The sequence below is a fragment of the Podarcis filfolensis genome, assembly GCF_964270895.1.
Source record: "Podarcis filfolensis genome assembly, chromosome: 18".
Lineage (NCBI taxonomy): Eukaryota > Metazoa > Chordata > Lepidosauria > Squamata > Lacertidae > Podarcis > Podarcis filfolensis.
Window position 1 is genome coordinate 10,602,366 of NC_139622.1, and position 25,086 is coordinate 10,627,451.

Sequence of the window (25,086 nt, forward strand, 5' to 3'; positions counted from 1 at the left end):
TCGGCAAGGTGATGTCTCTGCTTTTTAAGATGCTGTCTAGGTTTGTCATTGCTTTATAAAAAATATATAAAAATATATAAAAATAAACTGAGATCAATAATTGCAATCACCTATGTATGACAGCTGTGTCCTTTTTACAGATTTTTTTTTTATGTGCTGCAAGCCGGCCCAGAGTGGCTGGGGAAACCCAGCCAGATGGCCGGGGTATAAATCCTAAAATCACCATCATCATCATCACCATCAAAATAAGACTGCTGCGTCACCTTTAAGGATGCTGAGGCTGACGTCACGCGCCCTCCAGTAACCCCCTCCGCTTCAAATCGGGGCGGGGCCTCCGCCCACCGGCGTTCCAAATCCGAACGCCGGCCGGCGAGGGGGCGTGGCTTTGCTTACACAACTCCCTTTGATCCTCCTGCGAACAATGAGGGGGAGAGGGGGCGAGGGGGTCTCCCCTTAAAGGGGCCGCGCCGCAAAAAAAGGAGCCGGGCAGGTAAGAAATCAATCAATCAATCAATCAGTCAGTCAGTCAGTTGAAACCCCCTTGAAGGGAGCTGGGTTTAGGGAAGGGGAGGCCGAGGAACGGATGCCTTCAGAAATATTTTCCCGACCTTTTATTATTATTATTATTAATTATTATTATTATTTACTGAATTTTTATACCTGGGGTTCTCAGGGCGGTGCGTAGAATCAAATCAAGAGCAAGATATAAAACCTTTTAACTCCCCCCGCCCTCCAAACACCCCAAAGGGACCCAACTTTCAGGTCACTCTTTTAAAATATAAATTACAGTATATTTGATTCCCTCCCCCTCTTTCTTTTTTCTTTTTTCTTTTTCCTTTCTCCTCCTGTGATGAGGCTGCATTTTAATATTTTAATGTTTCGATATTTTAATTGTTGTATTTTAATCCTGCTTTTAAGTTGTATTCATTCAACTTGTTTTTATTATTGCTTGTTAGTCGCCCTGAGCCCGGCCGTGGCTGGGGAGGGCGGGGTATCAATATAATAATTATTATTATTATTTGCGGTATTTTCACTCCCTCCCCACCCCCTGTCTGTTTTTGCTATGTATTTTGCGTTTTTGTTTCTGCAGCACTTTCTGTTTTTGCTTTCGTGATGGATTGATTTTGTGACTTCACTACATCGTTTACTGCTTTCCTTTTATGGATCAATGGTCTCATCAGATAGCTTAGTCCTGCTGGCCACATGACCCGGAAGCTGTACGCCGGCTCCCTCGGCCAATAAAGCGAGATGAGCGCCGCAACCCCAGAGTCGGCCACGACTGGTCAGGGGTCCCTTGACCTTTACCTATGTGCAAGCGTACAGCTTCCGGGTCATGTGGCCAGCAGGACTAAGCCGCTTCTGGCGAACCAGAGCAGCGCACGGAAACGCCGTTTTCCTTCCCGCCGGAGCGGTACCTATTGATCTACTTGCACTTTGACGTGCTTTCGAACTGCTGGGTTGGCAGGAGCTGGGACCGAGCAACGGGAGCTCACCCCATCATTGCGGGGATTCAAACCGCCGACCTTCTGATCGGCAAGTCCTAGGCTCTGTGGTTTAGACTTAAAGGTAAAGGTAAAGGGACCCCTGACCATTAGGTCCAGTCGTGGCCGACTCTGGGGTTGCGGCGCTCATCTCGCTTTACTGGCCGAGGGAGCCGGCATACAGCTTCCAGGTCATGTGGCCAGCAGGACTAAGCCGCTTCTGGCGAACCAGAGCAGCGCACGGAAATGCCATTTACCTTCCCGCCGGAGCGGTACCTATTTATCTACTTGCACTTTGACGTGCTTTCGAATTGCTAGGTTGGCAGGAGCAGGGACCAAGCAACGGGAGCTCACCCCGTCATTGCGGGGATTCAAACCACCGACCTTTGGATCAGCAAGTCCTAGGCTCTGTGGTTTAACCCACAGCGCCACCCGCGCCCCACTCCCTCGGCCAATAAAGCGAGATGAGCGCCGCAACCCCAGAGTCGGTCACGACTGGACCTAATGGTCAGGGGTCCCTTTACCTTTATCTGATGTGGAAGCGAGGCCTGGGAACGGAGGGCGAGCCTTTGGATTGCAAGGTCTCTGAGCCTAAACAAAGTTCAGCTGTGCTGACCTCCTGTCAATCAGGAGATATATTCTCACCATGCAGCCATTGGTAAATTGGTAATTAACCTAAAGAGATGATTGGTCCCTAGCCTGTTCTCCAAGTGGGTTTGCAAGGATAAAGGATTTGGGAATCCTGGTGCAAACTGCAGAACATCTTGCCCTGGTGCTTTTGACCAGTAAAAGGACTCTTGACTGCTAACTGTTTTGAACTATTGTTGCTGTGAGTATAATTTTATCTAGTTACATTTTACAATGTTTTTATGTTCTGTTTGTAACCTTCTAAGAAACGTGCAACTTTGTGAGTGGCTTGGCTTGTTTAATAAACTTGGAAAAGGACTTTTTGTGTTTTGTACTGTGATAGGAGTTTTGAGGTCTTAGATGTAGGTATGATGTATCTGGGGGTGGTGGTCTTGAGCTACACCCCTTCTGTGATGTATGTATGATGTTTTTTGGGGTGGTCTTGATCTAAATGTAAAGGGACCCCTGACGATTAGGTCCAGTCGTGACCGACTCTGGGGTTGCGGCGCTCATCTCGCTTTACTGGCCGAGGGAGCCGGCGTACAGCTTCTGGGTCATGTGGCCAGCAGGACTAAGCCGCTTCTGGCGAACCAGAGCAGCGCACGGAAACGCCATTTACCTTCCCGCCGGAGCGGGACCTATTTATCTACTTGCACTTTGAGGTGCTTTTGAACTGCTAGGTTGGCAGGAGCAGGGACCGAGCAACGGGAGCTCACCCCGTCATTGCGGGGATTCGAACCGCGGACCTTCTGATCAGCAAGCCCTAGGCTCTGTGGTTCAGAATATTTTTTTCTTGTTTTCCTCCTCCCAAAACTAGGTGTGTCTTGTGGTCTGGTGCGTCTTATAGAGCAAAAAATACAGTCTATTGGGAAGCTGTTCCTCTGGACACTTCTTTAACATAGATGTGGCATTTCAGATACCCGGCTTTCAAAACAGCCCAGATCGTTAAGGTTTCTTGGAATTCCTGGTCTGAGGCTGATGGTGGAATTATTGATGGCTTCCCGGCAAATGTTTCTGAAGCCATGCATTAAGTGTGCATTAACCGTCTTTTAAAAACCATCTTCAAAGCTCCAAGTCGCAAAACGCCATAGCACATAGGATAGTAAAGGGCAGAGTCCCAAAAAAAGCTCCCTTAAAAGTTCCCGGTTATAAATGTTATTGTTATTACCGTACTACAGTGGTACCTTGGGTCTCAAACTTAATCCGTTCCAGAAGTCCGTTCCAAAACCAAGGTGCGCTGCTTTCCCATAGAAAGCAATGCAAAACAGATTAATCCGTTCCAGACTTTTAAAAACAACCTCTAAAACAGCAATCGAACGTGGATTTTACTATCTAACCAGACCATCGATCCATAAAACAAAAAGCAATAATCAATGTACCGCAGTCACGCAATCGATCCATCAGTAGCTGAACTGGGTTCTGCAGAGCCACAAAAACAAACTGAAAAAGAGTCGCAAAAACGCAAAATAAATAGCAGAAGCAGACAGACCTCAGGGTAACACTCTAAATGGAGCACGTTCGGCTTCCGAAAAAAGTTCACAAACCGGAACACTTACTTCTGGGTTTGCAGTGTTTGGGTTCCAAGTTGTTTGAGTACCGAGGCGTTTGAGAACCAAGGTACCACTGTATTATAAAGTCCAGTTTATAACTACATTATATACCAGGAGTCAGCAAACTTTTTCAGCAGGGGGCTGGTCAAATGCCCCTCAGAGCTTGTTGGGGGCCGGACTATATTTTGGGGGGGGGAAATGAACGAATTCCTATGCCCCACAAATAACCCAGAGATGCATTTTAAAGAAAAGCACACATTCTACTCGTGTAAAAACACGCTGATTCCTGGACCGTCTGCGGGCCGGATTGAGAAGGCGATTGGGCCGGATTCAGTTGTCTGCTTGTGTTATATACAGTGGTACCTCAGGTTACATACACTTCAGGTTACATACGCTTCAGGTTACAGACTCCGCTAACCCAGAAATAGTGCTTCAGTTTAAGAACTTTGCTTCAGGATGAGAACAGAAATTGTGCTCTGGCGGTGCGGGAGCAGCAGGAGGCCCCATTAGCTAAAGTGGTGCTTCAGGTTAAGAACAGTTTCAGGTTAAGTACGGACCTCCGGAACGAATTAAGTACTTAACCTGAGGTACCACTGTACCTTAATTCTGCTAGGGTTTCACTTGTTTGCCGTTGTTTTCCAAATAAGGGGCACGTCTACCCTTCGTTATGGGGCCTATGAAACGCCTGGCCACTGGCCGCCTGACGAGTTGGGGCCATTGGGGACATCCGGCCCCGTCGGGTTCTGAATTCTCGAGAGCGAAACCTCCAGGCCCCGAGATGTGGGGCAGTTCCCTCTGCGAAATCTCCCCCCCCTCCGGAGGAGATCAGCCTTTTGTAAGGAGATTAGCCCAGGGAGAAGGAATTCAACCTTTGCCTCCAGCTCCTTCCAAAACCCTTTATCCATGCGGGCAAGAGGGATCGCCCGATTAGGGTTGCGGGGGCACGGAAGAGGCACTGCTTCCTCGCTCCGTGGGCGAGAGGGTCTCTCCTTGCTCCTTGCTAGGGTTTTTAAAATTAAATCAAATTTCCAGTTAAAAAGGGGGAGGCTGTCGTGCTTCTGTGAGATGCAGCTGGTGAACCGGTCCCCACTGGGGCCGGTGGACTGGGAGCCCAGTGGGTAGGCGTTCCTGGAATCGACTCGTTCTGCTTCGCCTCACCCTCCCTGTCGAAGTCTGCAAGGTCGAAGGAGCTGGCAGGCAGAGACACACACACAGCCAGACTGCTTGTAGGGTGGTGAGGTTCGTGGGGCAGATTCGGGGGGCAGAAATAGCCCCCCTTGGGCTTAAAGTTGCAGAAACGGCAAGCACCACCAAACATTTCAGTGCCAACTTAATAAGGTAAGCGCAGGTTGTTGTTTTTTTGGAGTGATGGGAAAAAGAGAGCGTCGCTCAGTGGGTAGAGCAACTGCTTTGCACGCAGGACGTCCCGGGTTGGGTCCCTATGTATTCCTGCCTTGTGGGGCCTTGGTCTTCTCCTGAGGTGGCCAAAGTCTTGGAGCCTCAGCTTCAGGATCTGTCCTTCCAGGGAGCACTCAGGGCTGATTTCCTTCCGAATGGAGAGGTTTGATCTTCTTGCAGTCCATGGGGCTCTCAAGAGTCTCCTCCAGCACCAGAATTCAAAAGCATCCATTCTTCGGCCATCAGCCTTCTTGATGGTCCAGCTCTCGCTTCCATACATCACCTCTGGGAAAACCATAGCTTGAACTATACGGACCTTTGTTGGCAAGGTGATGTCTCTGCTTTTTAAGACGCTGTCTAGGTTTGTCATTGCTTTTCTTCCAAGGAGCAGACGTCTCTTAATTTCGTGGCCGCTGTCACCATCTGCATTGATCATGGAGCCCAAGAAAGTAAAATCTCTCACTGCCTCCATTTCTTCCCCTTCTATTTGCCAGGAGGTGATGGGACCAGTCGCCATGATCTTCGTTTTTTTGATGTTGAGCTTCGGACCATATTTTGCGCTCTCCTCTTTCACCCTCATTAAAAGGTCCTTTTAATTCCTCCTCACTTTCTGCCATCAAGGATGTGCCATCTGCATATTTTAGGCTGTTGATATTTCTTCCGGCAATCTTAATTCCGGCTTGGGATTCATCCAGCCCAGCCTTTCGCATGTTGAATTCTGCATATAAGTTAAATAAGCAGGGAGACAATATACAGCCTTGCCGTACTCCTTTCCCAATTTTGAACCAGTCAGTTGTTCCGTATCCAGTTCTAACTGTAGCTTCTTGTCCCACATAGAGATTTCTCAGGAGACAGATGAGGTGATCAGGCCCTCCCATTTCTTTAAGAACTTGCCGTAGTTTGCTGTGGTCAACACAGTCAAAGGCTTTTGCATAGGCTTTTTTGCACAGCTTATTCTAGGAAATGAATAATCTGGCTGCTGAAAGAAAGGCAAAAATCTGAGCCCGTCCGTTCCTAGGGACTAGAAACTTAGATAGGAGCCTGGTCAAGTGAGATGTCTGGTGTTTGCAGCCGAGGTTTGTGTGCAAAGTTGGCTGGAGATGGTAAGGGCTAAATCCTCTTAACTTTGCCCGGCAGATCTGTTTCCCTGGCGACAGTGGTTTAATTGATATTTTGCCCGGGAGGATAATCACCTGGCAAGTTTGCTTGCTGCTTAAGGGGCCCAGATAAATTTCTCTCTGCGGAGCTGGGGGGGACGGACGGACGAAATGATTTGTGGCTCCCAAGGGTGCTTGTTGACAAGGCCCCTGTGCTCAGCTTTTCCCCACCCTCGAGAGAGACGCATAATTGGCGCACAATTGCCATGATGCCATAACCGCCTCCGGCGTTGTGGGCGCACAGGTGTTTTTCACCGTGATGGAACATCTCTTTGCAAGGTTTTGCTGTTCGTCGAGAGCAGACCCTTCGTTTTTCCCTCCCCGCTTTCTCAAATAAATTTATCTACAGTGGCACCTTGGTTCTCAAACTTAATCCCTTCCGGGAATTCCATTCCAAAACCAAAGCGTTCCAAAACCAAGGCACACTGCTTTCCCCATAGAAAGTCGCGCAAAACGGATTCATCCGTTCCGGGCTTTTAAAAACAACCACTAAAACAGCAACGTAACGTGGATTTTGCTATCTAACAAGACCATTGGTCTGTAAAATGAAAGCAATAATCTATGTGCTGTGGTCGCACAATCAATCCGTCGGTAGCTGGACTGGGTTCTGCACAGTCACGAGAACAAAACGAAAAAGAGCCGTGAAAACAGAAACGCAAAGAAAAAATAGCAAAAAAACCCCAGACCTCAGGGTAACACTCGGATCAGAAGGCCTGCTAGCCTGCTCCCTAAAATACCACTGCTTTGCTCCTTTCTATATATCACAAACGAAGATCATGGCCACTGGTCCCATCACCTCCTGGCAAACAGAAGGGGAAGAAATGGAGGCAGTGAGAGATTTCACTTTCTTGGGCTCCATGATCACTGGAGATGGTGACAGCAGCCACGAAATTAAAAGACGCCTGCTTCTTGGGAGAAAGGCGATGGCAAACCTAGACAGCATCTTAAAAAGCAGAGACATCACCTTGCCAACAAAGGTCCATATAGTTAAAGCTCTGGTTTTCCCAGCAGTGATGTATAGAAGTGAGAGCTGGACCATGAAGAAGGCTGATCGCTGAAGAATTGATGTTTTTGAATTATGGTGCTGGAGGAGACTCTTGAGAGTCCCATGGACTGCAAGAAGATCAAACCTCTCCATTCTGAAGGAAATCAGCCCTGAGTGCTCCCTGGAAGGACAGATCCTGAAGCTGAGGCTCCAAGACTTTGGCCACCTTATGAGAAGAGAAGACTCCCTGGAAAAGACCCTGATGTTGGGAAAGATGGAGGGCACAAGGAGAAGGGGACGACGGAGGACGAGATGGTGGGACAGTGTTCTCGAAGCTACCAGCATGAGTCTGACCAAACTGCGGGAGGCAGTGGAAGACAGGAGGGCCTGGCGTGCTCTGGTCCAGGGGGTCACGAAGAGGCGGACATGACTAAACAACAACAATAATATATAGGGTGCCTACATTCTGCTCTTTATAATTATTAGTAGTTTGCATCATATACTTACACCTCTTATTATTTCATGTCATGGCAAGTTTCTAGAGACCAGATGATGAGTCTTTGCAAATTGTGTTTCTAAAGGAACGTTCGTCATTGCCAAATGCCTTTGCGTTATTCAGTTTGTTATGGGTAAAAAAATCATTTTAAGTTAGAGCTTAATAATTATTTCACTATTAATATACTTCTTAATTGTATTTCACTATTAATATACTTCTTCTTAATTGTATTTCACTGTTGATATACTTCTTGATTGTATTTCAGGTCAACAAAGACTTTGATAAAAACATCTTTTGCGATGTGCCAATGGCTTTAGATGCCTATTAGGTCCATCAATGACCATATAACGTAAATTCAACACAAAACAACAATGACAATTTGTTGTTGGCAAGGACAGCTGGACACAGAAAGGGCCGCATTACCTTCAGTAGCTGAGGGCCGCATAAAACCTAAATCCGGCCCTGGCTGGGGGAATCGCATCGCGGAATCAGAAAGGACCGCAAAGGTCGGCTATAAATTGTAATAATTATTGTTGTTGTTGTTCGTTAAGGGCACGCTGATTTCTTTCTCCAGGTCTCCTGCGTTAAGATCACCCCAATGCACCGCCTGCGATAGAGCATGTTTGGGGACCACAGGCCTCCCGGCGCATGATGGGGTTCGGCATCCAACTGGCGCTGTTACTCTGGAAGAATTTCACTTACCGGCGCAGGCAGACGGTGAGTCGTAGCGCCGCGGCTAGAGGAATTTGGGTTGCCTGCGTTTTCGGGCGCTTTGAGTTCTGTTTTCATATTTTGCTGTTGAAAAGGCCGTGGCACGAAAGGAAAAAGGACTGCGGGGGGATGAGGAAAAATGTGGATGCGATTTTTTATTTTTGTTTTTTTGCAAAAATAAAATCCTGATTCCTGCCCTTTTTGTCTCCCCAGTTGCAACTGGTCATCGAGGTCCTCTGGCCCCTGTTCTTGTTTTTCATCCTCATATCGGTGAGACAATCCCACCCGCCGTTCGAGCAACATGAATGTAAGTGTGAAAGGAACGCCCCCGGCTGGACGAAACACTTCTAGCCCTTTGCAGCCAGAGGTCTTTCCTTATGGATAACCTTGGTCAAAGTAGAAGGGAGCCTTTTTGCATTCCGAACGAGCCGGGGATGGCGAGAGTCGTGGTTCTGTGATAAGACAATAAGATAAATTGAATATTCAGCCACTTATTATTGAGGGGAAGTGCGTGGAACAGGTCTCGGTGTTTCGATTTCTGGGAATGGAGTTGAGAGATGACCTAACCTGGGGGGAAAACAGCAAAGACCCGATGAAGAGAGCACAGCGGAGGTTATATTTTCTGAGAATCCTCCGGAAAAATAGGCTCTCAAAGGACCTGCTGATGGCATTTTACCATTGTACTGTGGGGAGTGTATTAACTTATGGTCTGTGTGTGTGGTTTGGGAGCTGCACAGCCAGGGAAAAAACAATGCTGTCCAGGGTTGTAAAGATTGCGGAGAGAATAATTGGGTGTACTCATCCCACCTTGGATCAAATCTATGCTTCCAGGTGCCATAAGAAAGCGGCAGAGATAGCGCAAGATAGTGCGCACCCCGGAAATTATCTCTTTCAGCTTCTGCCTTCTGAAAGAAGGTACAGGGTTATAAAGACTAGGACTAGCCGCCTGAGAAACAGTTTCTGCGCAAAAGCAATTCTGGTTCTAAACGCAGCATAAAGGGTCTCTATAGTATACTGTATTTTAAAATGGGGTTTCAGAGTTTTGAGGGGGTTTTGAATGTTTTATGTAGTTTTTCAATTTCATTGTTCTGCATGGGACATTGACTATAAAGATATTGTATATTGTATCGTAGGGACGCGGGTGGCGCTGTGGGTTAAGCCACAGAGCCTAGGGCTTGCCGATCAGAAGGTCGGCGGTTCGAATCCCCGCAATGACGGGGTGAGCTCCCGTTGCTCAGTCCCTGCTCCTGCCAACCTAGCAGTTCGAAAGCACGTCCAAGTGCAAGTAGATAAATAGGTACCGCTCCGGCGGGAAGGTAAACGGTGTTTCCGTGCGCTGCTCTGGTTCGCCAGAAGCGGCTTAGTCCTGCTGGCCACATGACCCGGAAGCTCCCTCGGCCAGTAAAGCGAGATGAGCGCCGCAACCCCAGAGTCGGCCACGACTGGACCTAATGGTCAGGGGTCCCTTTACCTTTACCATCTGACAGGAGCCGGGAGTCCAGCAACTCTTCCCCGACGGCAGATCCGCTCCTCCTGCCCCACTCACCGTTTTATGTAGTTTTGTAGTAGTTCTATGTAGTTTTTCAATTTCATTGTTCTGCAGGGGACAGTGACAATAAAGATATCTATCTATCTATCATCTATCCGCTCAGTTTTTGGGTCTTTCCACACAGGTCATTTTCCCAACAAGGCTCTGCCGTCCGCTGGGACTTTGCCTTGGCTTCAGGGCATCGTCTGCAACATCAACAACCCCTGTTTCCGGAACCTGACGGCCGGCGAGACCCCCGGCTTGGTGGATAACTTCAACCGATCCATGTGAGTTTGTGACGGAGTGGATTTAAAAATCGATTACTTTTTAAACGAAAAATGGGGGGGGAAATCGGATTTTTAAATATTTAAATCGGATTTTTAAATATTTAAATCGGATTTTTAAATATTTAAATCGGATTTTTAAATATTTAAATCAGATTTTTAAATATTTAAATAGGATTTTTTTTTTCATTTAATTAGGATTTTTTTCCCCCGTTTCAATCGGATTTTTAAAATAAAATGCTTTAGGAGAAAAAATCTTCCGAAAGGTTTTCTATTTAAGTTACATTTATAGTCCCAAAGCAATTCATAAGGAAATAAAGGTTTGTTTTAAGGTTTTTAATGTGTTCCAAAACTCAGTCTAAGTTGTTTTTTCCATTGTTTAACCACATCATTTAACAATCATGGATACATATACTGCAATGCTATTGTTTTAGTTAAATCAGTTGTTTAAATTGTTACAAAGGAAACGATTGTTTTTCTCCTTCCGACAAAGCGCGGCGGAAAAGTTGTCCCGATATAAACAGCCAACTTATTAAGCCTCACGATAATTCCACAATTACCTGTCTGTGCATTTCGAATAGGGTAATCAAATCAGTGATTTTGGACATAACTGTAAAAACAACTTTGGAAATTTATTATTCCGAAAAGGAATCCTTCATCTGGTTGTAAATATTAAGGTGATACCAGCGAGAATGAGTCTTTCTGTAAAAAGGAAAAAAAAAGATTTAAATCAAGTCTTATGTACTAGTGATTTCAATCAAATCCACCTTGGTTTATGGTGCCTGTAAGAGTCGTAAGGTTGGAAAAAGGGACCTCCAAAGGTTCTCTAGTCTAACCCCCTGCAATTTTCAGCATGTGTTTTTGATCTCAGTTTTACATGCATTATCATGTAACAGATTGAGGTTGAATCCTGACAAGACAGAAGGACTGTTTTGGGGGGACAGGAGGCGGGCAGGTGTGGAGGACTTCCTGGTCCTGAATGGGGTAACTGTGCCCCTGAAGGACCAGGCGCACAGCCTGGGGGTCATTTTGGACTCACAGCTGTCCATGGAGGTGCAGGTCAATTCTGTGTCCAGGGCAGCTCCATCTGGTCCGCAGAATGAGACCCTCCCTGCCCACAGACTGTCTGGCCAGAGTGGTGCATGCTCTAGTTATCTCCCGCTTGGACTACTGCCATGCGCTCTACGTGGGGCTACCTTTGAAGGTGACCCGGAAACTGCAACTAATCCAGAATGCAGCAGCTAGACTGGGGACTGGGAGCGGCCGCCGAGACCACATAACACCGGTCCTGAGAGATCTGCATTGGCTCCCAGGACGTTTCCGAGCACATTTCAAAGTGTTGGTGCTGACCTTGAAAGCCCTGAACGGCCCTGTATCCCTGAAGGAGCGTCTCCACCCCCATCGTCCAGCCCGGACACGGAGGTCCAGCACCGAGGGTCTTGCGGCTGTTTCCTCCCTGCGAGAAGCCAAGTTACAGGGAACCAGGCAGAGGGCCTTCTTGGTAGTGGCACCCTCCCTGTGGAGCGCCCTCCCGTCAGATGTCAAGGAAATAAACAACTACCTGACTTTTAGAAGGCACCTGAAGGCTGTTTAGGGAAGTGTTTAATATTTGATGTTTCATTGTGTTTTAATATTCTGTTGGGAGCCTCCCAGTGTGGCTGGGAAAAACCAGCCAGATGGGCGGGCAGCCTGGGAGTCATTTTGGACTCATAGCTGTCCATGGAGGCGCAGGTCAATTCTGAGTGCAGGGAGCTGTCTCCCAGCTCTGTCTGGTATGCAGGATGAGACCCTCCCTGCCCACAGACTGTCTCTCCAGAGTGGTGCATGCTCTGGTTATCTCCCGCTTGGACTACTGCCATGCGCTCTCCGTGGAGCTGCCTTTGAAGGTGACCCGGAAACTGCAACTAATCCAGAATGCGGCAGCTAGACTGGGGACTGGCTGCCGAGACCACATAACACCTTCTGGCGGTTCCCTCCCTGTGAGAAGCCAAGTTACGGGGATCCAGGCAGAGGGCCTTCTCGGTGGTGGCGCCCTCCCATCAGATGTCAAGGAAATAAACAACTATCTGACTTTTAGAAGACATCTGAAGGCAGCCCTGTTTAGGGAAGCTTTTAATGTTTAACAGCTTATTGTGTTTTAGTGTTTTGTTGGAAGCCGTCCAGAGTGGCTGGGGAAACCCAGCCAGATGGGCGGGGTATAAAGAATAAATTATTATTATATTATTATATCAAACGAAAGGAAGGAAACCTTCACCGGAATAAAAATAAAGCCTTCTTCCTCCTTCTCCCTCGCCTCCCCAAACAGTATTTCTCGCCTCTTTGCCGATGTCCAGAAAGTCGTCCATCGAATGAACAACCCAGAAGCGCAAAGCGGTTTTTCCCGGCTTCTGTCCGCCTTGCGCCAGATAAGCGGAAATGTTAGCTCGCAAACGGGTAAGGGCTTGTGAGAGCTTGCGATGATTTTGGATGGATAGATAGCGAAGTTTTCGCTCTATAAGACGCACCAGACCACGAGACGCACCTAGTTTTTGGAGGAGGAAAACAAGAAGAAAAATATTCTGAATCCCAGAATCCAGAACAGCAAGAGGGATCGCTGCGCAGCGAAAGCAGCAACCCCTCTTGCTGTTCTGGCTTCTGGGATAGCTGCGCAGCCTGCATTCGCTCCGTAAGACGCACACACATTTCCCCTTACTTTTTGGGAGGGAAAAAGTGAGTCTTATAGAGCAAAAAATACGGTAGATAGTGTGATGGCCTGGGACTCGGACTCGGAACCGGAGGAGTCTCAGTCTGCATCGGATCCTTTGCCTCGGGCATCATCTGAACCTAGTCTGGGGCCTGATTCTGAAGAGCTCCAGTCTGCACAGGTTCCCCTGCAACAAGCCCCACTGGGCCGAGTCAGGGGCCTGATCCTGCCCTGGCTCCAGATGTGGGGATTACCTTGTTGCCTCCAGCTGGGCCATCGCCTACAGCTGCTCCACTACCGGTTGGGTCAGGGGAGGCTGAGGTGGCCCCTGGGTCTAGTCACCCACTGACGTCTCCCGAGCTGCAGAGACTCAGGTCTGAGAGAAGGAGAGACCTCAGTACTCGCAGGATGAGTGCTCGCCTTCGGGCGAGACAGGGAGGTGAGTCGCCAGGGGATCAGGACCGGCCGTTACCCCGACAGAGATAAAAGGCTGTCGGACCCCACCCCAGTTTGCGGGAGCAACATTGCTGTATGCTAGATCCTACCTGAGATCCTGTACCTGTTCTTGCCTGGGGTCCTGCCTTGGCCCTATCGGACTGACTCCGGATTCTGGACCGGACCTGGACCGCGTTTCACGGGTTACCCCCGGCCCCAGCACAGATAGATAGATGGATCATCCACCGATGATTTTTAAAAGCAAGGCAGTCGTCGTCCCCCAACCAGGTTGCAATATGGGGAAATGACGATGGCATACGAGGTGAGAGGGATGGGCAAGGCACATAGCTGTCAACCGTCCCTTATTTGGCGGGAAAGTCCCTTATCCTAGCGCCGTGTCCCGCTGCTGTCCCTTATTGATGATGTCCCTTAAATTTCCAGGGTTTCAAAGGAAGCAGCTCCTCTCCCTCCCTCCCTGCCGGCCAGGGAGGAGGGAGGCTCCAACTGCGTTGCTTGGCTGTGTTGCTCACCCAATAAGGAGTCTGAGAACGACTGGGGGGTGGAGCTTGCATGCCTTGTGCCCATCAAATCAGCCGCCTTGCCTGGGGACTCGCCTTTGCTCAGCGCTTCCCAGCGGAGAGGTGACGGTGGTTTTCCTTGCTGCGTCCCCTTTGCTGGGTTGCTGCGCTGTGGGAACCACCGCTTGAGGCTTCGTTTGGCTGCTGGCTGGGCTTTCTGCCTTTGGCTCGGAGGGGCTCAGAAGTTGAACATAGCTGTGCTCTGAAAATCCCTTATTTTGGCTGCTGGTCCCTTATTTTCAAATCTGTAAGCTGACAGCTATGACAGGGCAGAGGAAAAAGGCAAGCTTGGCCACCGATTCTTAAGGAGTGATTTGGTGAGCTTTCCAGCAAACGAAAAAAGGCTCCCGTTTAACGTTTTAAAAGCAAGATTTGTCCCTGCCTGCACGACACGCGAGGTGAAAGGGACTAGGAGGGCAGAGGAAAAACGCAAGCTCAGGCACCAATTCTTAAGGAGCGATTTCAAGCAAACTAAAAAAGCTCCTGTTTAAAGTTTAAAGCAGGCGTGTCCAACAGGTAGATTGTGATCTACTGGTAGATCGCGGAGCGTTTCTGGTAGATCCTGGTAGACCTCTGGCCTCTCAGCAATCTCCTTACAAAAAAGCAAAATAAAACAACAACAAAACAACAACTTTGGCTTCCTTTAAAAAGCGCCACAACTTTGGGTAGATCACTGCCAGTTTTTAAATGCTGTGAGTAGATCACCGTCTATTGAGAGCTGGACATCCCTGGGTTAAAGCAAGACTTGCCCCTGCCTTCACGGCACGCAAGGTGAGAGGGACCAGGAGGGCAGAGGAAAGACGCAAGTTCTTCAATAGCACGACCGGGTCCGGGTTCAAGATTTCCCCACAGAGCTCTTTACATGTGTCTTCATGGTTTCAGCTGCTTCCTATTTCGGTTTTGTCAGCGTTCAGGCACCCCGTTTCTCTGGAATTAATCCGAACTCGCTCCCCATTTACCAGATTTGCAGGTGAGGGCCTACCTGAAAGAAAACGAGACCTTTTCCCATTTCCTCCGGACCGACGCCTCACTGCCACCCGCCGCCGTGGAGGAACTGCTCGGGTCCAGACTTGACCCACGGGTGGTAAGTAAAAGAAAAAGAGAGAAAAATGAGCCCGCCTCCTTTTTGAGGACTAGCGCCTTGATGCATTTAACCTGGGCTTGAAAGTGGGGAGAGTCTCAGATTCCAGCTATAGGGGAATGGCTGTGGAAAGGTCTCGGAAATGGGCCAATGAAATCGAGGAACTGGTATGGCTTATAACAAATAATTTGTGTTTCTGTTTTTAAAATTACTGGGGTGCGGATTTTGGAAACGATAGGCCTGAAAGTCATGTATTTACGCGAAGGCATGAGTTGTGTGCATGCCTTGAAGCTGAAACAAATAACATTATTATTATTATTTTAAGAAAAGAAGAGCAGCCTCCTTCTGGGGGACTAGAAACTTGAGGCCGACAAAACATTGGGATGCGGATTTTGGAACCGTTGCGGCGGTTATTGGGTGGTTGTTTTTATTTTTATTTAATTATGTATTCTGTGGTTTTATATTTTGATTTTATTCTGTGAACTGCGCTGAGACCTCTGGGTATAGAGCGGTATGTAAATTCATTTTTTTAAAAAAAGAAAGTCGTTTATTTACGTAAGGCGCAATTTATACCCATGCCTTGAAGCTTAAACAAGCACCAATATTGCCATTTCTTTTTTTTTTAAAGAGAATAGCCACCTCCTTTAGGAGGACTAGAAACTTGAGGCCGACAAAACATGGGGATGCAGATTTCAGCAACGTTGGGCTTGGAAGTCGTTTATTTACCTAAGACGCGATTTGTGTGTATACCTTGAAGCTTAAACAAACACCAATGCTATTATTATTTTTTAAAAAGAAGAGCAGCCTTCTTCAGGAGGACTGGAAACTTGAGGCCTGCAAAACAGTAGGATGCAGAATTTGGAAATGTTAGACCTCCGGGTATTGGCCGATATATAAATTCAATAAATAAAGTAATAATAGGAAGTCGCATAACAATGAAAGTTAAATTGCGTTTTACAAGTAACATGTGCTTATATTTTTTGTTTCCTTTTAGTATTGTAATGTGTTTTCTTGTGTGTGTTTTTATGCAATTTGTGTGTATACTTTGAAGCTTAAACAAACACCAATATTATTATTATTATTATTATTATTATTTTAAGAAAAGAAGAGCAGCCTCCTTCTGGAGGACTAGAAACTTGAGGCTGACAAAACAGCCAGAGGAAGGAGGAGGCGGGAACGTCGGTGGCAGCTTTTGGCGGCGAAAGTGGCAGAAGTCGCCCGTTCTCACGGTGCCGATTCCCCTCTCTCCTCTTCTAGTTCTCCCTCGCTGGGACGCCTTTGAAGCAGATCGTTTGCAACGCTTCTGTGCTCTCCAAATTTTTGGTTTCCGAAGACGCGAAGGCGGCCGAGGGGCTTCGGGAAAACCTTTGCGCTTTGCCGGACGGCACCCTCCGAGCCCTGGAACGCCGCTTTCTCTCCCAAGTGGACTGGGCCAAAATTCTCGTGGTAGGTGTGGAGTGGTATACAATTGTATAGTGGTATACAAATGAAAAATAATAATACAGTGGTACCTTGGTTCTCAAACTTAATCTGTTCCGGAAATTCCGTTCCGAAACCAAAGCGTTCCAAAACTAACGCGTTCTTTCTCATAGAACGTAATGCAAAACAGGTTAATCCGTTCCAGGCTTTTAAAAGCAACCCCTAAAACAGCAGTTTAACATGAATTTTACTATCTAACGAGACCACTGATCCATGAAATGAAAGCAATCATCCATGTACTGTACTATAAAATAAATAAGACGGTATTGGAGATGATAAAAATTAAAATTATTATTATTATTTTGTTACTTGCACTGATGATAGTTCATGGTTTGGATGGGGGGCTTTTATCCATTTCCGCCGTCACACAACCAGTCAATCGGTAGCTGAACCGGGTTCCGCACAGTCACAAAAACAAATGAAAAAGCCTCAAAAACAAAAACGCAAAATAAACGGCAAAAACAAAAGTGCCAAACTTAATCCATTCCGGAAGTCCGTTTGTCTCCTGAAAGGTTCAGAAACCAAAGCGTGGCTTCTGATTGGCGCAGGCGCCCCAGAAATAATAGCCAACAGCCGCGTTGGACATTCGGCTTCCGAAAAACGTTCGAAAACCGGAACACATAATTCTGGGATTTCGGCATTTGGGAACCAAGGCGTTTGAGAACCAAGGTAGCACTGTAATGATTTTGGTTACCGTTAGGAGGAATCTGTGTGTCGGGGCAGGGAGGGGAGCGAGAGAGATTTGACGAAGCTCACTTTAAAATGTGGATCTACCACGCCTGCCCTTTCGGAAACCTCCGAAACGACGGGAGATGATTGCGAGCAAAGGACGCTTGCCCCAAAACAAGGAATAAACCCGTCTTCTTCCCAACAGGAGCGCATGAGCGCTGCGTCGGCCGAGGTTGCAAACACGGTGGATTTCCTCCGTACCCTTCTTCAAGGGACCTCATCTTTAGCCGAGGAGGTAATTTGTGGCATGGAGATGAGCTTGTCCCTTTATATATACAGTGGTACCTCTGGTTAAGAACTTAATTCGTTCCAGAGGTCCGTTCTTAACCTGAAACTGTTCTTAACCTGAAGCACCACTTTAGCTAATGGCGCCTCCGGCTGTTGCCGCATGATTTCTGTTCTCATCCTGAAGCAAAGTTCTTAACCTGAAGCACTATTTCTGGGTTAGCGGAGTCTGTAACCTGAAGCTGTAGCCTTATTAGACTTTAGCGATGGTAGGGTGAACGTTGCTCCCAGAACAGGGAGGAAGGAGTCAAATGACACCGAGGTTGATTCACAGAAAGTGTTTATTCTGCTCTCCGGGTAGCAGAAGGCACTTGCGTGGTCAGCTCACAGCAAGTCCAAAGAAATGAGAAAATTCATGCAGTATATATATCCTCCAGGCACCCTTTCCCCCCTTCCCCAGGAATCCAGCCACGTCAGCTCATACACGCAAGTTGACATCCATGACCATAAACAGATATTCCTGTTCCGGTACTCTTGACCATAAAAAGTTGTTCCTGTTCCTATACTCTTATCTTGGGGGTCACCAACTCTGAGAACACTCCTGGCACCATTCCGGGTCTCTTGTCAGACCTGACAAGGTCTGTGCGTCTTTTGTGGTCAGGATGTAAGATAAGACCCCGACGTGCGATCCCTGCTCCACGGAACTGGCAAGGCCATCCATTGCCGTCACGGACTGATAAAGGAGAGGGCTTTGAGCACTTGTTTATACAGCCGTCTTTCTGTTTATACATTGACTCCAAAGCTCAAGTTAATGCATTTTAGAAATGTTCCCTTGGAGGAAGAAAAATGTGGATTTTGGGTCCCGTTTCAGACTGACTGCACAGAAACCCATTCCTTCCCCCTTCAAAGCATCTGTAACCCGAGGTACCACTGTATATATATGATTTTTATTTATTTTTCTATTATACATTATACATTCACATCGTTATTACCAACTTCACCTCCCTGCCACCCAGATCTCTGCCGCGACCAGCTTTGTGGAGTTCCGCGAGGCTCTCCGGATTCTCTCTGGCCAGGACCCGGCGTCTTCCGCCCGACAAACCTTCGAAGTCTTCTCCCGCCTGGTCTGCGGCCACCCCGAAGGGGGAGGCCTCAAGGTGCCCTCCTTGAACTGGTATGAGGACAACGACGTCAAGTCCTTCCTCGGTCGCAACGAATCGGAGCAAAAGACCACTTTGGACAACGGCACGAGTGAGTGACACACACTTGTCTTTTTATTTGATTTTTTTTTTTTGGAAAAGTTTCTTTTGTTAAAATAATTCAGCATTAATACACACATATTGCGAATATACAAGCATACAAACATACATTTCATACAATCCTTAAAAATGTTCAAACATACTTACACTCAATCCCACAGATAATTCCTTTTCCCATCACCACCCCTCACCCCACCTTTGTGCTAGACTTCCAATCTACTCAATTGCAATTTCTTTCCACTTCTATTGCTTTCTTTCACACACCTTTAACCTAATTTCATGCTTCTTTTTCTATTACACATTGTTATCCATCTTATTTAGTATTCCAGTATTTAAAACGGAACTTGTTTATTCTAATAGGAATTCTGATTTTTCAATATGGTTTTGCAAGTATCCTTTAAACACCTTCCAGTCCCTGTCTATCTTCTCTTTTGAGATCCTTCCAATTTCTCCCATTGTTTTGGATATATTGTAATACTCCAACAATTTGGCAAGCCACTCTATTTTTGTCAGTATAATACCGCTTTTCCAATTTTTCGCAATCAGTAGCCTTGCGGCTACTGTTACGTAAAAATATAATGTTTTGTCTTCTTCCTTTAGACTTCCTGGTACTATTCCCAATAGAAAACCTTCTGGTGTTTTCCTAAATGAATATCTGAACATTTTTTTTCATTTTGTTATATATTGTTTCCCAAAATTATTTGATGTTTAAACAGTTCCACCATATATGTATCATAGTACCTTTTCCAGTGTTTTATTTGATTTTTAATGCATGGCAAGAATTGTGGTGGGGAGGCGGATTTTTGCAGAATTGCCAAGTTGAAAGGGAACCCCAAAGTCATCTAGTCTGACCCCCCACAATGAAGGAGTCTCGGCTGAAGCGAATGCAAAGAGAATGAAGGTTCCTTTTATCCTATGTGGTGGTCTTGTAGTAAGGTCAAAGCTCACTGGGAGATGATAGATAATGAATTGGAAAGGATGTTCAAAATAACCTTTGTAAACAAAAACCCAGAAGTTTTTCTTTTGGGAATTATGTAGGGACAGAACTACCTAAATTGTATAGAAATTGATACAGTGGTACCTTGGGTTAAGCACTTACAGTGGTGCCTCGCAAGACGAAAAGAATCCGTTCTGCGAGTCTCTTCGTCTGGCGGTTTTTTCGTCTTGCGAAGCAAGCCCATTGACGGATTAGCGGATTAGCGCTATCAGCGGCTTTTAGCGGCTTTTAGCGGCTTATCGGATAAGCGGATAAGCGGCTTAGCGGCTTAGAAAAAGGGGGGGGAAGGGGAAAAAAACCCGCAGGAACTCGCAAGACATTTTCGTCTTGCGAAGCAAGCCCATAGGAAATTCGTCTTGCGAAGCAGCTCAAAAAACGGAAAACCCTTTCGTCTAGCGAGTTTTCCGTCTTGCGAGGCATTCGTCTTGCGGTGCACCACTGTAATTGGTTCTGGAGGTCTGTTCTTAACCTGAAACTGTTCTTAACCTGAAGCACCACTTTAGCTAATGGGGCCCCCCGCTGCCGCCACGCCGCCGGAGCACAATTTCTGTTCTCATCCTGAAGCAAAGTTCTTAAGCCGAGGTACTATTTCTGGGTTAGCGGAGTCTGTAACCTGAAGCGTATGTAATCCGAGGTACCACTGTATATGTATGCTACTACAGCAGCAAGAATGCTACTCGCCTGAAAGTGGAAAGAAGCTTATGGCAAATTCAATATATTTTTCAAAACGCTTCTTTAAAAAAAGCGATTACAGATTAGTTTTTTCTGCAGGCCCCTACTGCAAAGATTTGATCCGGACGTTGGAGAGCAACCCGTTCTCTCGCATCTTGTGGAGGGGGATCAAACCCCTTTTCGTCGGGAAGATCTTGTACGCCCCTCCAACGCCAGCCACGCAGAAGGTCATGGCCGAGGTAGGATAATACCCAGCTCTTATCTCTCTTTCAAATCAGAACCAGTGAAGGCGGTGAAGGTCCTGTGTGAGTGTCTGGAGGCGGTTGGAGGATGGATGGGGGCTAACAGATTGAGGTTGAATCCTGACAAGACAGAAGGACTGTTTTGGGGGGACAGGAGGCGGGTAGGTGTGGGGGACTCCCTGGTCCTGAATGGGGCAACTGCGCCCCCGAAGGACCAGGTGCGCAGCCTGGGGGTCATTTTGGACTCACAGCTGTCCATGGAGGCGCAGGTTAGTTCTGTGTCCAGGGCAGCTCCATCTGGTACGCAGGATGAGGCCCTCCCTGCCCGCAGACTGTCTCGCCAGAGTGGTGCATGCTCTGGTTATCTCCTGCTTGGACTACTGCCAGGCGCTCTATGTGGGGCTACCTTTGAAGGTGACCCGGAAACTACAACTAATCCAGAATGCGGCAGCTAGACTGGGGACTGGGAGCGGCCGCCAAGACCATATAACACCGGTCCTGAAGGACCTACATTGGCTCCCAGGACATTTCCGAGCACAATTCAAAGTGTTGGTGCTGACCTTGAAAGCCCTAAATGTCCCAGTATCCCTGAAGGAGCGTCTCCACCCCCATCGTCCACCCCAGACGCCAGGGTCCCTTTCCCGAGGGTCTTCTGGCGATTCCCTCCCTGCGAGAAGCGAGGTTGCAGGGAACCAGGCAGAGGGCCTTCTCGGTGGTGGTGCCCGCCCTGTGGAACGCCCTCCCGTCAGATGTCAAGGAAATAAACAACTATCTGACTTTCAGAAGACATCTGAAAGCAGCCCTGTTTAGGGAAGTTTTCAATGACTGATGTTTTAATGTATTTTTTTGGAAGTTGCGCAGAGTGGCTGGGAAAACCCAGCCAGATGGGCAGGGTATAAATAATATATTATTTATTATTATTATTATTATTATTATTATTTGAAATACTTTGGTGTCACTTGTTACAATTTGTATACAGTGAGATTACACATTTTTTATTATTATTAGGATATCAGGTTGCCTTTTGGGGGAGAGATCCGTCTCTCTAGACTTCCCGTCTGCTGGCACCGGGATTTTGGGGAAACTTTCCCCTTTCCAGGGGAGCAAATACCCCCATGCCATCACAACCCCTGTGACCCCAAAGCTACATTCCCACTCGTTCATTTAAAGCACTACAACGTCACTTACTGAGCTTTTTTTTTGGGGGGGGGGGTTAGATCTCCAAAAGTTGCTGAGCTTTTAACGGGGAGGTCGTTCCCCCCCCCGTGCGTTCGCCATCCGTGTACAAGACGCCCCCCAATTTTTGACTTTCAACCAAAACAAAGTCCAATCGGAGTCACCACAATCTAATCATATGAAAGTAAAAAGACTTCATTTTAAAAAGTTAATAAATGACATGTATCAGAGGTACCAATAAGCCGCTCCCCAGTTTACAGGAGAACCCAGCTATGGAAGTCAAGGGCTTTTTGGGAGAAATTTGAGCACCCAGGGAGGCTGCAGTAGGCAGACTATCAGAGAGAAAAATCTCCAGAATGCAGGGGAAAACATGCATTATAAAACTCGCAGAGCAGTCTCTCAGTCTAGCTTACCTCGCAGGGCTGTTTTGAAAATAACATTATGGGGGGAGTGTTCGCCGTTCTAATTCAAGGGAACCTGTTTTCCAGGTGAACCGGACTTTCCAGAACTTGGCCGTCTTGCGAGAAGTGAGGGGTGCGTGGGACGATTTGGGACCTCAACTCTACACGTTCATGAACTCGAGTCCGGAAGTGAGAGCTGTTCAGGTTCGTCTCTTGAACTTTCAAGCGGGGATGGAGGAGGGGTCTGTGCCGGGAGGAGGTATTTATCCATCGAAATATTTACAGTGGTACCTTGGAGTTCCCTACCAGGACAGACTTTGCTCGTGTGCTCAAGACATCGATTCCATAAGACATATTTTGTTGCACTGTGCGAAATACGAGCAAGCCAGGGCTGAACTGATACTACCCTTGCTGGTACCTTTCCCGGGAAAATCAGAGTCTCACTATGTCAGGCTCCTATTGGAAGACCGGACAAACGCTAGAACATTAGCTGTGGCAAAGTTTTTATCGGTGGTTGCAAGAACCGATGATCCCTATATTCCGAACAAAATGCTTGTTTAACCTGGAGGTAGGCTGTCTGAATTGTGCATTGCTTTGTAACGATTTGTTGGGTCTCTGGACCGTCATAAAGATTGATTGATTGATAATTCGTTCTGAAGGTCTGTTCTTAACCTGAGGTACCACTTTAGCTAATGAGGCCTCCCGCTGCCGCCGCATGATTTCTGTTTGGCGCAGGAAGCGCATCCTGAATTTCCAGTGGCAGTCAGTTCCACAGGGCTGGGCTGACGACACTAAAAAGGCTCCATTTCCTCATTGCCGTTGAATGAGCCTCACCACCTCTGGTTATGACCGGCGATATTCCCTGCCGGTCAGCTGGGATATAAGGGTCGGGGCGAGAAACAGGATTTATCTGTTCTAGATGGGATTTTGATGGATCGGATCAAGCTTTTGCTTCCAGCTCTGCAATTCTGTGTCCGGAGAGGCATTTTCTCGGGCGCAAGCCTGCCCCCGGAAAATCCCCTTCGCCATCTCTCCCCACGATCGGTAAAAAGGTAAAAGACCCCTGGACAGTTAAGTCCAGTCAAAGGCGACTCTGGGGGTTGCGGCGCTCATCTCGCTTTCAGGCCGAGGGAGCCGGCGTTTGTCCACAGCTTGCCGGGTCGTGTGGTCAGCAGGATTAAACCGCTTCTGGCGCGTGACGGAAACCAGAGCGCACGGAAACGCCGTTTACCTCCCCACCGCAGTGGTACCTATTTATCTACTTGCGCCGGCGTGCTTTCGAACTGCTAGGTTGGCAGGAGCTGGAACGGAGCAACGGGAGCTCAGCCCGTCGCGGGGATTCGAACCGCCGACCTTCCGATCGGCAAGCCCAAGAGGCTCAGTGGTTTAGGCCACAGCGCCACCTGCGTCCCTTTCCCTCACGATGGATGCCTTTGTTTAGGGAAGCTTTTAACGTTTAATAGATTATTGTATTTTAATACTCTGTTGGAAGCCGCCCAGAGTGGCCGGGGAAACCCAGCCAGATGAGCAGGGTATAAATAATAAATTATTATTATTATTATTATTATTATTATTATTATTATTATTATCCTTTGCAGAACCTGCTGGAGACCCCTGGTGTGGTCCAGCTCCTGGAACAGCAGATGGAAGGAACGTTTTGGAACGTGTCAGCCTTGAGAGAGTTCCTGTCACCGGAGACGGCCGGCCGAGCCTACACATGGCGCCAGGCCTATGGCGAAGTGGACACGGCGATCGGAACCTTGTCCCAGTTTATCGAGGTGCGTTGCCCCTCACAGGAGCGGGAGAGGCCACCTGCCCACCGAGCTCAGCACTGCCCGCCCCGACTGGGAGCTCCCCTCAGGGTTTTGGGCAGGGGGTTCTTACCCAGAGGGATCGGGCCCAGGATTAAGTACCGTATTTTTCTCCCTATAAGACGCACCAGACCACAAGACGCACCTAGTTTTTGGAGGAGGAAAACAAGAAAAAAAATATTCTGAATCTCAGAAGCCAGAACAGCAAGAGGGATCGCTGCGCAGCGAAAGCTGCAATCCCTCTTGCTGTTCTGGCTTCTGGGATAGCTGCGCAGCCTGCATTCGCTCCCTAAGACGCACACACATTTCCCCTTACTTTTTAGGAGGGAAAAAGTGAGTCTTATAGAGCAAAAAATACGGTAAATACAAACCTGAAGGTGTCAGGAATCGAACCTGTAACCTTCTCCCTAAGGAGCAAGTGCCCTCGCCTCTGATATCCACCCCATGACGATGGGAACGTTTCTCTCCTAGTGCATTTCCCTGAACAAAATCGAGGCGGTGGACTCGGAGGACCAGCTGGTTCTGCGGGCCATGAGGCTACTGGAGGACCGCCAGTTTTGGGCCGGGGTGGTGTTCCTGCCGCCGGACAACCAGAGCGATTTCGGTGAGGTCCTCCCTTCCCACATCCGCTTCAAAATCCGAATGGACATTGACGACGTCACTCGCACCAACAAGATCAAGGACAGGTGAGCCGTCCCGCCCGGTTTGAGGAAGATTCGTAGAAAGGGACCCACGGGTCATCTAGTCCAACCCCCCCTTCTGGGCGTAAATATCGCGTGTGCGCTTTCCTTCCTCTTGTTTAGAAGGGAACAAAGGATCCCGCCCCTTAGGGTTGCAGCCTGAAAAGGCACGAAAGGAAAGCGGATTGCGGGGGGAGGAGGAAAGAAGGAAACCTCAGACGGGCGTGCTTTTGAAGTGTGTGGTATTATAAGCTGTGGGTTAATGAAGGAAGCCACGATTCTGGGGTTTAGCTAGTGAAACAGCTAACAAAATGGAGTAAAGAAACATCGGGAAATGCTAAGTCAAAAATAGGGCTGCCATATTTCTTAAAGTGAAAATCCGGACACAAAAGTTCTTGAGCTTTTCTTGGCAAAGCTGTTG

The 25,086-nt window shown here is 47.7% G+C and overlaps 2 protein-coding genes across 2 annotated transcripts in view; both read left to right on the forward strand.

The window, feature by feature from the left end:
• RNF126 (ring finger protein 126) overlaps positions 1 to 25,086 on the forward strand; it is a 767,042-nt gene that overhangs the window by 124,667 nt on the left and 617,289 nt on the right. The gene's annotated exons all lie outside the window — the stretch shown is intronic.
• Positions 364 to 25,086, forward strand: part of ABCA7 (ATP binding cassette subfamily A member 7) — a 77,308-nt gene continuing 52,585 nt past the window's right edge. The window contains exons 1-13 of the mRNA XM_083594277.1: positions 364 to 490; positions 8,269 to 8,411; positions 8,619 to 8,712; positions 10,079 to 10,220; positions 12,523 to 12,650; positions 14,876 to 14,997; positions 16,252 to 16,440; positions 17,348 to 17,437; positions 18,444 to 18,678; positions 20,455 to 20,594; positions 22,262 to 22,378; positions 23,773 to 23,952; positions 24,457 to 24,671. Coding sequence (XP_083450403.1) covers positions 8,343 to 8,411; positions 8,619 to 8,712; positions 10,079 to 10,220; positions 12,523 to 12,650; positions 14,876 to 14,997; positions 16,252 to 16,440; positions 17,348 to 17,437; positions 18,444 to 18,678; positions 20,455 to 20,594; positions 22,262 to 22,378; positions 23,773 to 23,952; positions 24,457 to 24,671 — 1,721 coding nt within the window. The 5' untranslated portion in view covers positions 364 to 490; positions 8,269 to 8,342. The remainder of the gene's footprint in view (positions 491 to 8,268; positions 8,412 to 8,618; positions 8,713 to 10,078; positions 10,221 to 12,522; positions 12,651 to 14,875; positions 14,998 to 16,251; positions 16,441 to 17,347; positions 17,438 to 18,443; positions 18,679 to 20,454; positions 20,595 to 22,261; positions 22,379 to 23,772; positions 23,953 to 24,456; positions 24,672 to 25,086) is intronic.